Raw genomic sequence first — 15,623 nt, 5'->3', positions numbered from 1 at the left:
TTACCTCCCTTCCTGACCAGGCTAATTTTTGCGATACAGGGCTGCGTTACTTTAACTGACAATTGCGCAGTCATGCAACTCTGTACATAAATGAAATTTATGTCCTTTTTTCCCCACTAATAGAGCTTTCTTTCAGTGGTATTTGATCACCTCTGCAGGGTTTTTTTTTGCGCTATAAACAAAAAAAGACCAATTTTAAATTACAAAAAATATATATACAGTTGTGTTCAAAATAATAGCAGTATGTTGAAAAAAGTGAATAAAGCTCAAAATCCTTCTAATAGCTTTTATTTCCATACACACAAATGCATTGGGAACACTACACATTATATTCCAAATCCAAACATGCAGAAAAATATCAAATTTGTGTTGTTCCTCTAAAAAAAAATTGAAGAAAAGTGAATATTAGACTGTTCAAAAAATAGCAGTGTTTGTATTCTTCTTTACAAACTCAAACATTCACTATATATTGAGTATTATCAGGGATATTTTTCTCAGACAATAGGTGCAGGAACTCCTTTTGAGTCACTTCCTGTCTCCTCCCCCCTATCCACCTCCGAGCACTGTATCTTGCCAGTACCACTCCTTTTAGAGAAGGCAGAGTCATATATCATTTTGTGGTGCTAATTTGTATGGGATTCACAGTAAAATAGACCTCCCACAGCCAGCAGCAAAAGGACCCCTTCCTCGGCAACAATAGACCCCCCACAACAAAATACCCCCAGCAGCAACAACAGATCTCCAAGCAGCCCGCATCAACAGACCTTCCATTAACCTCTTGCCGTCTGCCTGCTGTTTATAAACGGCAGGGCGGTGGCAGTCCAGGGTCGGGTTGCCGTCCATAATCGGCACCCGCCTTTTCTAGCTGTGCGCGCTCCCTGGGAGCGCGCACCACCGCGATCCGGTGTCCTCCGGACACAGTGAAACACCGATCGTCGGACGGGACCTCTGTATGAGGTCCCGATCATGTGATCACTGATTGGCGAATCAGTGATCACATGCAAAGTAGTAAGCAAGATGTCACTTGTGACATCATTGCTTACTATGTGTGAAATCTGTGAATGATCACAGAGGTCACATGGTACAAGGCTATTCACAACAGCCTTGTACCATGTGACAAGCTGTGACCACTCACAGCTCACTCAGTAATTCTCAATGACTGCAGGAATGCAGACAGAGAGAAAGAGAAATGATTGCTTTTACATCCTATATGGGTGTAAAAGCAATCAGTGTAAAAAAAAAAAAAAAAAATCTTCATCACCCTCCACAAGTAGTACAGTGTCACCATGGTGACAGTGTACTGCTAGGGTGACAGTATGTAAAAAAAAAAAAAAAAAATAAAAAAAAATAATATAAAAAAATAAAATAAAATGTAAAAAAAGTTTAAAAATTATAATTTTTGGTTATAAACTAATTTGGATTTTTTTTATACTAAAAAAATAACGGAATAAATTTTGGCTAAGATTTATGATGAAATATTATTTATTTGCAAAATTTTATTTAAAAAAACACTTTTTTTCAAAATTTTTGAACTTTTTCATTTACATAGTAAAAAAAATTAAAATCCCAGCGGTGAATAAATACCACCAAAATAAAGCTTTATCTGTCTCAAAAAAATGGTAAAAAATTCATATGGGTACAGTATTGCATGACCGCGCAATTGTCATTCAAAGTGTGATAGCGCTGAAAGCTAAAAATTGCCCTGGACAGGAAGGGGTAAAAGTGTCCGGACAGGAAGTGGTTAACAAGGAACAATAGACCATTCCCTCAACAGTAGATCCCCCACCAGCAACAATAGACATCCTCAACAAAAATAGATCCCCCAGTGATCACCAAGCAGCAGGCATCAACAGACCTTCCATAAGCCAGGAATAGACCATTCCCTCAACAGTAGTCCCTCAACAGTAGATCCCCAGTGATTCCCCCCAGCAGCAACCGTCAACAGACCTTCCATAAGCCAGGAACAATAGACCATTCCCTGAACAGAAACCCCCACCAGCAACAATAGATCCCCCAGCAGCAACCATCAACAGACCTTCTATAAGCCAGGAACAATAGACCATTCCCTCAACAGTAGATCCCCCACCAGCAACAATAGATCCCCCAGCAGCAACCAACATACCTTCCATAAGCCAGGAACAATAGACCATTCCCTCAACAGTAGATCCCCCACCAGCAACAATAGATCCCCCAGCAGCAACCACCAACAGACCTTCCATAAGCCAGGAACAATAGACCATTCCCCCAACAGTAGACCCCCTACCAGCAACAATAGATCCCCCAGTAATTTCCCCAGCAGCAACCATCAACAGACCTTCCATAAGCCAGGAACAATAGACCATTCCATCAACAGTAGATCCCCCACCAGCAACAATAGATCCTCCAGTGATCACCCAGTGGCCAGCATCAATAGACCTTCCAAGACACCCCAGCACCCCTTGCCATTACATGCATTCAGTGCTGGAGGTGCATGCACTGCACTCCTGCTGGGAAAAAGTCCTGATGATTATTATATATGGTTTGTAGTAGTTGGTTGCAGAGAATGATGACGTATCCAGAACTACACACAGTATACATCGGTGACTGTGAGAGGAGGCAGGTTACCTGGAGCAACAGCTGCTGCAGTCAGTGTATGATGATGAGCGGCTGTCCCATCCTCCTCCGTCATCCTCGTCCTCCTGGAGAGCGCCCTTGTCCCTCACCTCCTCCATGTCCTGTACACAGCCCCCCCGAACTACACTACACCACCTAAACACAGAGGCAGCGGCTGTGCCCGACTAACACACATAGCCCCACTATTTCCCCTCCCACCATAGCAACTTCCCACCTCAGCCGCTACACATCACCTCCTACAAAGCGTTTGTAGCAACAGTTACAGGTAAGAGAATGACTCCTCCGGGCATCTCATACAGGATTGGGCCCGCAGAGCACGTGACCCATCAACGCAAGGCTTCTGGGAGTCGTTGTAGAACGTTGTGCAGCCATCCCTGGACTACACTTCCCAGAATGCCGTACGACAGCGGGCTTTGGATGCTTCTCCCGGTGTACATCGTACTTCAGTGGTTCCTCAGTACAAGTTCTATGTGTGGTAGAGGCGGCTATTCCAGAGCAGGCTGCTTGTTATATTTCCCTTTGAACTCTGGATTCATAATGTGAATATTCCTGTGCCGTTCCCATAAGTACAGTTTAACCACTTGCCTACCGGGCACTTTTACCCCCTTTCTGCCCAGGCCAAGTTTCAGCTTTCAGCACTGTCTCACTTTGAATGACAATTGAGCGGTCATGCAACACGGTACCCATATGAAATCTCTTTTTTCTTTTTTTTTTCACACAGAGCTTTCTTTTGGTGATATTTGATTGCCACTGTTTTTTTTTTTTTTTTTTTTGCTCTATAAACAAAAAAAAAAGAGCAAAACATTTTTCTTTGTTTCTATTATAAAATTTTGCAAACAGGTAATTTTTCTCCACTGAGGCTGCACTGATAGGCGGCACTGATGAGGCGCCACTGATAGCCAGCACTGATGGGCACTGATGAGTCGCCACTGATAGGCAGCACTGATGAGGCGCCACTTATAGGCGGCACTGATGAGGGGCCACTGATAGGCAGCACTGATGGGCACTGATGAGGCGCCACTGATAGGCAGCACTGATGGGCACTGACAGCACTGATGAGGCGCCACTGATAGGCGGCACTGATGAGGCGCCACTGATAGGCAGCACTGATGGGCACTGATGAGTCGCCACTGATGGGTACTGATGAGGCGCCACTGATAGGCAGCACTGATGGGCACTGATGAGGCGCCACTGATAGGCAGCACTGATGGGCACTGATGAGTCGCCACTGATGGGTACTGATGAGGCGCCACTGATAGGCAGCACTGATGGGCACTGATGAGGCGCCACTGATATGCAGCACTGATGGGCACTGACAGCACTGATGAGGCGCCACTGATAGGCGGCACTGATGAGGCGCCACTGATAGGCAGCACTGATGGGCACTGATGAGTCGCCACTGATGGGTACTGATGAGGCGCCACTGATAGGCAGCACTGATGGGCACTGATGAAGCGCCACTGATAGGCAGCACTGATGAGGCACCACTCTCTATCATTTTTTTCACACAGAGCTTTCTTTTGGTGATATTTGATTGCCACTGTGTTTTTTTTTTTTTTTGCTCTATAAACAAAAAAAAAAGAGCAAAACATTTTTCTTTGTTTCTAATATAAAATTTTGCAAACAGGTAATTTTTCTCCACTGAGGCTGCACTGATAGGCGGCACTGATGAGGCACCACTGATAGCCACCACTTATGGGCACTGATGAGGCGCCACTGATGGGCAGCACTGATGGGCACTGATGAGGTGCCACTGATAGGCAGCACTGATGGGCACTGATGAGGCGCCACTGATAGGCAGCACTTATGGGCACTGATGAGGCGCCACTGATAGGCAGCATTGATGGGCACTGATGAGGCGCCACTGATAGGCAGCACTAATAGGCAGCACTGATGAGGTGGCAATGATGATGAGGCAGTACTTATGGGCACTGATGAGGCGCCACTGATAGGCAGCACTGATGAGGTGGCACTGATAGGCAGCACTGATAAGCTGCACTGGTGGGAATTGATGAGGCACTGATGATGCTGCACTGATATGCAGAACTGACGGGCACTGATAGGTGGCAATTATGGACACTGATAGGCAGCACTGATGGGCACCGACTGGCGGCACTGCCAGCACTGACTGCGGCACTGATGGGTGCCACTGCTGGGCACTTTTGAGGCTGCACTGATAATCAGTGCCCAGATTATCAGTGCAGATGTCCTCTGTGACACTTGCTGGTTATCGGCAGTACTTTCCTCATGCTGTGACAGTGTGAGGAAAGTGCTGCCGATAACCAGTGACTGTATTGACTTTGTGATCAGCTGTGTCATTGGGCACGGCTGATCACAGACAGTGCTGGGTGCGCACCGCGGGGGGGATGTTTTGGGAGAAAGTCATATGATGCCCTCCAAGAATGGGACAACACCGCTGTAGCTGTCATTCGGCTATAGTTTGGTTGTAAAGTGGTTAGCAAGAGATTCCAAGATTGGGGCTGCTTTCACACATCCATTTTTCTTCTGCTTCTGTGTTAAAAAAAGTGGAAGAAATATGTGTAACCGTGTATTCCTATGCCTTTCAGCACTGTCACATTTTGAATGACAATTGCGCGGTCATGGTGAAAAGTATACTTTGTGGTGCCCCTCCAAGCTATGGATGAAAACAAAAAGATCACCCCACCGGCAAGTGAGAAGAGGGGAGCATGAGTCCGAATGATGTCAGCCAATACAAGTAAAGGGATGGACGCTGCTCAACCAACCCCAGGAGTCCAATGTTAAGGAATGGCCTCAGCCACCATTCTGGCCATGCCCTCTGATTGCGCGGTCATGCAACATTGTACCCATATGAAATTTTTCAAATTTTTTGAGACAGATAGAGCTTTCTTTTGGTGGAATTTAATCACCACTGGGTTTTTCATTTTTTGCTAAACAAACTTAAACAGACTTAAAAAAAATGTTTTTCTTGTTAGAAAACTTTGCAAATAAGTAAATTTTCTTCTTCACTGATGTGCTCTGACGAGGCTGCACTGATGGGTACTTATAAGTTGGCACTGATGAGTCTGCACTGATGTGCACTCATGAGGTGGCACTGATGAGGTGGCACTGACGAGGCGGCACTGATAAGGTGGCACTGATAGGCAGCACTAATGGGCACTGTTATATTGCACTGATGGGCATTAATAGGACTTCACTGATAATCAAGGCACTGATTATCAGGGATGATTAAACAGAATATGTCCCTAATTGCTATATACAAGGCACACATTTAACAGTCCTTGTACCCACAAAATATTTCTAATTATTGCATCACAACTGACAGCCTCACAGACACAAATAAACTTAAGGACAAGGGATCATTTTTTAAAATTAAACATTTCTATTCCATATGCTTTTGTGCACACAAAAAAAGAATATCATTTTGCTTGACTGAGCCTACCTTAAATAAGAACTTCATTAAAACCAGTAACCGTTGGGACATTGAACACCTTGGTAGAAACTGGTAGAATGTAATGTACAACGTAATGTATAGAGTGCTGGGGTCAGGAGGAGTAAGTAACATGCAAAACAGGATATAGAGTGCAGCAGTCAGGATGAACCCTGTGTTCGTATCAGAATTCCCCCTTATATCAAAGTCACCAGCATTCCCCTATACATCAGGGTTCCAAAAGTCCCTCTTTAAATCAGTGTCCCCAGTGTTCCCCCATACACCAGAGTGCCCCCTTACATCAGAGTTAGATGGGGCGGTTCGTTTGGATGTCTCCAAATTACAATAGTAACAAATCTGAAATAACGAGATGAAATTTGAATCGAATTAGAATAAGAAAAGAAAAGAATAGAATAAAACATAAAAGAATAGAATAGATTAGACTAGAAAATATTAGAATAGAAAATAATAGATTAGAATAGCATAGAAAAACAATAGAATCTTGGTCTATACTGCTGAGAGTGCTATACCTCCAAATTATAATCATAAATGCCCAGCACCAAAGAAATGTGTATACCCAATTAATAAATAAATTAAATGCTGCTATACACAAGTGCAATAAACACCAAAAAATTTAAAATCGACATAAACAGCGCAAATAATAATAAAACCAATAAAAGTATATTGAACAAATAGTCCCACTCCAAAAATCGTGTGAAATATAAAGTGTTACAAAAATATATTAAAAATCAAAAAACAAAAATATATAATTAAAAAAACAAAAACAAAAGAAAATCTTTGTTCAAAAGAAGTGTGCTACCACCATGAACCAGTGCTCCAACCAACATATACCACACTCACCAGATTCTGGTAAAGTAAACACCTTTTAGGTGTTTTAGGGATCCTAGACCCTTCTTTTCAGCCTCCAGAACTCCACTCCACCACAAGACCTTCAATCCACCTTCTAATACCTCCAAACATCTCCTCCCAGACAGGCTCCAAAATAATGTAGGAGAAATAAAAACACATATAGTGTAATACTGCAACACCCAGCATGCAATAATGTCAAAACACCAGGCCACTCACATTTGATAGAATAAAAACCAGCATTTTTTTATTGCCTCCAAAAGGCTATCACAACTTTCATTTCATCCAGGACAGCATCAGAAATACCTCCAAATTATCTGCAGGACTAATTCCACCTTATTGTGGTTTTATGAGACATCTAATGTATATGCTTCTTATCCTAAAGCCACTCACTGAGCTGCATCTGGGATAAATTAATTGCCACAATATATGTGTTGGTTTGATACTTCTATCAGCAAGGAGCTGATTGTCAAGTCTTCCCTTTGCTTCATCATTACTGTATGGATACATTATATCAGTTCTTTTGCATTCATGAGAGATAGGTTTACACAGTGTTGCAAAGGAGTTGCCATCTTCAAGCATTAGGTCTTATCATTTTCCTCCTTTCATGTGGATACATTGTTTAATATTTCATGCTTAGTTTTGAGCAGAGGTCTATAATATTTAAGACATGATATTGCTGATGGTCAGACATTGCTCCAAAGTCATTTTCAGTCCAGACTCCCTGGTTTTAATTGACAATGTTGTCAAATTTTTAATGGTGATTGGTGGAGGTGTATATATTTGTACTGAAAAGTCTTTTTGACTTTGTTGACTTTGTCATGGTTCTGCAATAAAATTTGTTACGTAGTCAAACTGTTTGGATCACGAAAATTACCTTCTTTCTTAGGTCCTTTTTTCCCTTAAATCTGCCTCATAGTTATATTTTGGGCACTGTGATCCACACCTTATTTTGGTGTATTAGTGGACTTCTGTTTTGCCCCTTGTTCATTTTGGGGTTCTGCTGGGTTAACTACATTACCCTAAAATATTTTATTGATATCACTCACTGCCTATGCTCTTTCCAGTCCGTCTAGAGCAGCGGTCACCAACCAATGGTCTGTGGACCACTGGTGGTCTGCAAGAACATTTTGGTGGTCCGCAGAAAAATCTGGATTTTGATTCAATTTTCAACAACATATTTGTACGAAAAGACATTTTCATCTGTCCCAGCAATGAAAACTTGGTACTGGTCTCGGCTTGGAATAAAAATGGCTCTCTGTCTTGCAGTAACGTCGTTGGAGCCAAAAATCCATAAACTTATTTCAAATAAGCAGGAACAAATATCACACTAAAAATGTGTAATACTTAAATAAGCTTCAATTATTTTGTAATAATTAAACTAACTTTAATCATTTTGTTACAATTAACCTTTACATTTTTTGTTATGATTAAATAAGCATTTACAATTTTGTTATAATTAAATAAGCATTTATAATTTTGTTACATTAAATAGGTGCATTTCATTATAATAAAATGGAAATTCTCTGATAATTATTTTACAAATGTATTTATCTTTTTAAAGAATTCATCTTAGTGGTCTGCGGGTTTTAAAATGATGAATTTAGTGATCCATGAGACCCGAAAGGCTCTCTCTAGGCCAGCGGTCGCCAACCTGACTGTCCCCAGCCTGGACTCCTCCACTTACTTCCCTTCCCCAGTACTTACTGGCTCACCTCAGAGGCTGACCACACCCCCTCTCAAGTCCCACCCAATCACTGCGAATCTCAAGTCACTACTGAGTTCCCAATAGAGCTGCCTGATCAGCTGCTGGGGGAGGAGGTAGGGAAAGGGATCTATGTTCCCAGTGTGCCGCATGTATTCTGAGTGCTGTGAACCCACCCAACAATGCACAGAGCTTGTCCTGGTGTAAATGCACTTCAGCTGTCTGTGATCAACCTTGATTTCTCTGACACAGCCCAGGACAGTTTGGGTTGGGACAGCATTTGAAAATCAGTGAGTGTCTTGGAGAAATTGTGACAGTTGGCAACTATGTTACACCTGACCCACATACATACTAAAGAGAGGTAATAAGAATTATGTCTGACCCACACAGACTAAGGAGAGATATTGAGAATTATACCTGACCTACACAAAGAATAAGGGGAGGTACTAAGAATTACACCTGAACCCAACACAAACTGAGTAGGGATACTGAGAATAACCCCTGACCCACACACAGACAGGGATACTGAGAATTACCCCTGACCCACACAGACTAAGGAGGGATACTGAGAATTACCCCTGACCCACACCCAGACTAAGGAAGGATACCAAGAATTACCCCTGACATACACACAGACTAAAAAGAGATACTAAGAATTACAGCTGACCCCCACACAGACTAATAAAAAATTCTGAGAATTACACCTAGCCCACACACAGGCTAAGGAGAGATACTGATTTTTGTCAGTGGGGGAAGGAATAGTGTTCCATCATTGGTGTCAGTGGGGGGTGGAATAGTGCCCCATCATTGGTGTCAGTGGGGGGAGGAATATTGCCCCATCATTGGTGTCAGTGGGTGGAAGAATAGTGCCCCATCGTTGGTGTCAGTGGGGGGAGGAATAGTGCCCCATCATTGGTGTCAGTGGGTGGAGGAATAGTGTCAGTGGGAGGAATAATGCCTCATCATTAGTATCAGTGACACCAATGATGGGGCATCATTCCTCCCACTGACACCAATGACACTTAACTTGCTGACCCCTGCTCCAGCCTAGGTGCCGCTGCAGCCAGCATACCTGGTTGCAGCAGCACCATCTGCACAGCACACTTACCGGGAGGTCAGCTGTCCTCCTTCATTCACTCCGACCGCTCCCTCACTTGATGTTCACGCTGCTGCTCAGCTCTGCCTCCTCACAGGTGATTGGCTGCCTGTGTGCCTTTCCTGAGCTACAGTTCTGGTGCCCAATCACCGGTGAGGAGGTGGAGCTTGCAGAGGGTGTCATCCTGCCCATACATCGCGTCTAGGCCTGTGGATATCTCTACCTCTCCTCCAGCAGCACTTCCTGGACTGGATCGTCATGGGACTGGGACCGGAGCCAGGTAAGACACAGCAGCCCCCTGCCTGCCCCTGTACTAAATGTTCCTTCCATTGGAAGGGGGGCGGCGGCGGCACCGCGCCGCCCCCCTAAAAAGTGCCGCCCTAGGCAAACGCCTTGTTTGCCTTGCGGCAAATACGCCCCTGGCAAGGGAAGGTGAGAGGTGAACACTTCTTTTTCTAGGTTTTTTGGCAATGCTGATTGGCTGACTTCTTGTGCTGCTTTTCCCTCCCCTAGCCTGAGCTCTACTGTACAAGGACTGTTACTGAGGATGATAGAAAATCAAATTCAGATACACTGCTTGCATTAAAAAAAAATATGTTTATGAATTAAAAACTGTGCTTTTTATATATTTGCCTGGACTTTAACCTTAAATGATAAGATGTTGAAGTATATAGGACAATATCACATCATAATGAAGAAAATTACACTACATTGCCAAAAGTATTGGGATGCCTGCCTTTACACACACATGAACTTTAATGGCATCCCAGTCTTAGTCCGTAGGGTTCAATATTGAATTGGCCCCGCCCTTTGCAGCTATACCAGCTTCAACTCTTCTGGGAAGGCTGTCCAAAAGGTTTAGGAGTGTGTCTATGGGAATGTTTGACCATTCTTCCAGAAGTGCATTTGTGAGGTCAAGCACTGATGTCGCATGAGAAGGCCTGGCTCTATCGGGTTGAGGTGCAGGTAAGTCAAGTTCCTCCACCCCAAACTCGCCCATCCATGTCTTTATGGACTTGCTTTGTGCATTGGTGCACAGTCATGTTGGAACAGGAAGGGGCCATCTCCAAACTGTCCCCACAAAGTTGGGAGCATGAAATTGTCCAAAATGTTTTGGTATGCTGACTCCTTTAGAGCTCCCTTCACTGGAGCTAAGCAGCCAAGCCCAACCCCTGAAAAACAACCCTACACCATAATCCCCCCTCCACCAAACTTTACACTTGGCACAATTCAGTCAGGCAACTACTGTTTTCCTGTCAACTGCCAAACCCAGACACGTCTTTAGATTGCCAGACAGAGAAATGTGATTTGTCACTCCAGAGAACACGTCTCTACTGCTCTAGAGTCCAGTGGCGGCGTGCTTTGCACCACTGCATCTGATGCTTTGCATTGCACTTGGTGATGTAAGGCTTGGATGCAGCTGCTCGGCCATGGACACCCATTCCATGAAGCTCTCTATGCACTGTTGTTGTGATAATCTGAAGGCCACATGAAGTTTAGAGGTCTTTAGCTATTGACTCTGCAGACAGTTGGTGACTTCCGCGCACTGTGCGCTTCAGCATGCGCTGACCCCGCTCAGCCATGAAGTGGTAGGCCACGTAAAATAACAGAGTTGCTGTTGTTCCCAGTTGGTCCACTTTGTTATAATACCACTAACAGGTGACCGTGGAATATTTAGTAGCAAGGAAATTTCACGCATGGACTTATTGCACAGGTGGCAACCTATCACGGTACCACACTTAATTTCATTGAGCTCCTGAGAGTGACCCATTCTTTCACAAATGTTTGTAGAAGCAGTCGGCATGCCTAGGTGCTTTTTTTTTTTACACCTGTGGCCGTGAAGGTGATTGGAAAACCTGAATCCAATGATTTGGAGGGCTGGCCCAATACATTTGGCAATATAGTGTATCAGTATACCTAAAAACGTTCAATAGTTGTTGCAAATGCCACTAACTCTCAATAATCAGTCTTTGTATCAGATATTGCAAATACTGTATATATCTAATTTTTTTTTAATAATTAATAGAGTCTGTGCAAGTTACTGTGAATCTACCTGCTTCTTTCTCTAACCTATTGTGCAGTTTTGGCAGGTTGTTGAATATGGGAAGAATTGGGCTGTTCAGGATCAAGTACTTCATTATGTGTTTTATCAGGTAAATCATTTTCATAGGCTTCCATGGTGACGCTAAGCAGAGACACGGACACAAATGAAGTGTCCTGTGACATCTTATTTGTAGTGTGTTGCAGGAACCCTTTGTATGTACAATTTACAAGACTAGGGTCATTATAGTTGTAGTGAAGGATATTGATTCTCAAACAGTAAAGTTTGTTGTCCAAAGGCATAGAGCATGAACATCTTTCCATGTCAGCCAATTTCTTTTTTATCATGTACATTTCTATTTCTGACTTGCCCTCCTGAGGATTTACCCCCCTTCCTGACCAGGCCATTTTTTGCGGTACGGCGCTGCCTTACTTTAGCTGACAATGCTGCATCCAAATAAAATGTACCTCCTTTTGTTCCCATAAATTGAGCTTTCTTTTGGTGGTATTTGTTTGCTTGTGTGTTTTGTATTTTTTGCGTTAAAAAAAGCGTCAATTTTGAGAAAAAAACATGTTTTTGACTTTTTGCTATTATCCATAGCCGGTAAAAAAAAAAATCTAATTTTGTCATAAATTTAGGCCAAAATGTATTCTGCTACATGTCCTTGCTAAAAAAAAATCCCAATACGTGTAAATTAATTAGTTTACATGAAAGTTATAGCATTTACAAATGGCGGTATAGATATTGTAATTTTTTTTTGTTTAATTTTTAGTAGTAATGGAGGCGATCAATGACTTATAGCAGAACTATGGCGGGCATCCTAACACTGGGGGAAACTGGCTTGGTGTCACTGACATCCCCAGTGACACCAATACAGAGCTCAGTGCTATAAAAAAGCACTGACACTGTACTAATGGCACTGGGCAGGAAGGGGTTAACCTGAGGGGCATTTAAAGGGTTAACTGTGTGCTGGGAGTGTTTTCTATGGAGCTGTGTGTTTGTGATTCACTGTAAGCACACTGCTTTGCATGGCTGTGTTGTGCACAGCCATCCAAACCACTGTGCACGAGCTGACAGGCAGGATAACTGTTTTGTTTACAAACAGCTCTCCTCCCCATCAGACATGCTCAGCAATCACTGGGCGCCGGTGAGTAATCACCGATTGGGACCCAGTGATTGACAGCCACGGCCCCGAATGGCGGCGCAGGTAGGACGTGCGTTCCCCCTACCCAGAAATGCAAAATCATGTATATATATATATATATATGTGTGATTTTGCGCACCCATGCCCCTCTAGCAGTATATCTGCTATAGGGCGGCCGGGAAGCCGTTAAAGTGGTTCTAAAGACTACAGTTTTTTTATACCTTTGTGCATTCTAAGCATCAAGGTAAAACCTTTAGTTTGCAGCTCCCCAAGTCCCCCCCAATACCAACCTGAGCCCGATCTCATTCCAGCAATGGGCACGGGAGCAGTGGCTCTCCTAGGTTTCTCTCTCCTCATTGGCTAAGACACAGCAGAAGGAACCATTGGCTTCCACTACTGTCAATCACAGCCAATGAAGAAGAAGCAGGGCCAAGCCGCACTCTGTGTATCTCACGGACACATAGGGCTGGCTTGGGAGTGAGCACACACGAGTGCCCCAGAGCAAGCGGCTTGCTCTGGGGGCACTCGGCAGGGGGGAGGGGTCAGGAGCACCAGCAGAGGACCTGAGAAGAGGAGGATTGGGGCTTCTCTGTGCAAAAACTATTGCACAGATCAGGAAGGTATGACATGTTTGTTATTTGAAAAGAAAAACATTTGTACCTTTACAAACACTTTAAGTGAAATGTGTCAAATATAATATTTAAAGCAACCATACACATCAGTTTTTGAGAAGACATATAAATAGGATGGGTGCAGACCTTATATCAAACACATTATCAAAGGGGTACTGAATTGAAATTCAGTGAGGCTTAGCGACTATGATTTTCTTCCAGCAGAGGTCCAAATCTCATGTTTGTGCTATGACTCCTTCACATTACAGCACCCCTCCCCCCTTTACATCACAGTCCTCCCTTAACATCCTGCCTCCTCCTTTGTATCCCAGTCCCCCCTTTAAATCACAGCCCCCCAATTTACATTAGTGTCTTCAGTTCCTACTACACATCACAGCCCCCCCCCCCACCAATTCACATTGGAGTTGTTAGCAACCGCCTGGCGGTACCTCTAGCAGCCCACAGGACAGGATTCCCCAGAGCGCGGAGTCTAAGCCCCAGCCTGCTTGTTCACCAGGGCCCCTGATGGTGGGGATGGACTTGGAGCAGACTGGAACCAGGTCACGGCCCCTGAGTACACCCGTCTGTGGTAGAGGAATCCGCCGGGGGTCTGTGCAGGTGGAGAGCCTGACGTGAAGAGGCAGAAGGCGGAAGCAGGGATGGCTGGATCCGTGCCGGATGGATGGATGAGCGTGGTCAAACGGGCCGGGTCGGTAACAGAGGGGTCAGCGTAGTACAAGGCAGCAGGCAGAAGAATAGTCAGGTCACTCGCCGGGGTCGGTACCAGTAGTTCAGATCAGGTAAGGATATCCAAAAGAGAGGTCAAACTTAGCCAGGGGTCAGAGCAGGAGAAGTCAGCAGAGGTCAGGTCCAGGAAGGTCAGCAACGAATCTTCAAACAACGGGAATACAGGAACACAGGAATAAGACCATACGGCAATGAGTGTAGGTGCAGGGCAGGTTTAAATAGTGTGCCCTGCCCTGCCATTGGTGCCAGGCGAGCGGCAGCGATCGCGAGTGCGCATGCGCAGCTGCCGCCGCCGTCCAGGTCCTAGTGTCTGCCGGCTAGAATGGATCAGCGCTCTGCGCATGCGCTGAGCCATTCGTTGCTGCAATCCCTGACAGGAGTCCTAAGTCCCTGCTTCACATCACAGCCCCCCTCCCAATATACATTAGTGTCCTTAGTCTCTGCTTCATATCACAGTCTGCCCCCCCCTTTTTTTTTTTATCACAGCCCTCCCTTCATACCAGTGTCTTTAGCCCCTTTTGCATCATCTTTCTCCCATCTTTAGAGTCCTATCCACAGCCGGGCTAAAGGCAGGGGTTAAAGCAGGTTTGGATGGGGTGGGGGATAGTTTTATGTTAGCAATAATTTTGTTTGTACAGGAACTGGTTAGATAACATTAGGCCTTGTAAAGCAAGTGTCTGATAACATGTAATAAAATACATGGGCAAAGTGGTCTGTTGGATTGCATGCAAATTACCACAGTCTTTTCCACTATAGGCATTCAGTCAGTCCAAGATTTACGATGGTTATAATATATCATAGGAAAGTTAACCTTTTAGTTTTCAAAATATGAGGGTCCTTTTTCTACACAGTCTGCTGGAAAATACAGGCTGGGAGGTGTAAATTCTTAGTTGTCATGACTTGTTCTGCCAAGCCATACGGAGAAGTAGTGACAGGTCTACAGTCATTGAAAGAGCCACAAAGACCCGGGAAGCAGGATACAGAAAGCCAGTACAATGATTACCCAAGAAACAAAGCTGGAGAGATGTAAGGTGAAACCAAGAAACGGGTAAGTTGGTCTGTTGTTTTCAGTTTGAATGCTCCCTCCAAGTCAAATCTTTCAGCAACCTTAAAAAAATTATTACCGATGATATAAAGAAGAATACATAAAATTTGTGTAATAGCACCCCTTTATACCTTTCAAGCTTCTTTACAGCTCAATGAGACTTACTATCACATTAAAGTCCCAATGCAGGAGCTGAAGACAATGTAGATGGCCAAGCTCCATCTTAGAAAAGTCAAGATTTGCAGAATTTTCCATTTCCCTACATCTCTGGGTATTGATAATTTTGACCGCCATTTCAAAGCAAGTATGATTTTTTTTTTTTTAAATTGCCTGTGCTTATGATGG

General features: G+C 44.0%; 1 protein-coding gene across 1 annotated transcript in view; it reads right to left on the bottom strand.

Moving 5' to 3' along the window:
• INTU (inturned planar cell polarity protein) overlaps positions 1–2,904 on the bottom strand; it is a 116,706-nt gene extending 113,802 nt beyond the window's left edge. Inside the window, exon 1 of the mRNA XM_089672186.1 lies at positions 2,605–2,904. Coding sequence (XP_089528312.1) covers positions 2,605–2,711 — 107 coding nt within the window. The 5' untranslated portion in view covers positions 2,712–2,904. The remainder of the gene's footprint in view (positions 1–2,604) is intronic.
• Positions 2,905–15,623: the final 12,719 nt, after the last annotated feature.

Source organism: Staurois parvus, unplaced genomic scaffold (genome assembly GCF_062004578.1).
Source record: "Staurois parvus isolate SC_StPar_1 unplaced genomic scaffold, SC_StPar_1.0 ptg000122l, whole genome shotgun sequence".
Lineage (NCBI taxonomy): Eukaryota > Metazoa > Chordata > Amphibia > Anura > Ranidae > Staurois > Staurois parvus.
Note: the sequence above shows the minus strand (reverse complement) of the source record. Positions and strands in the feature narration are given on the sequence as shown.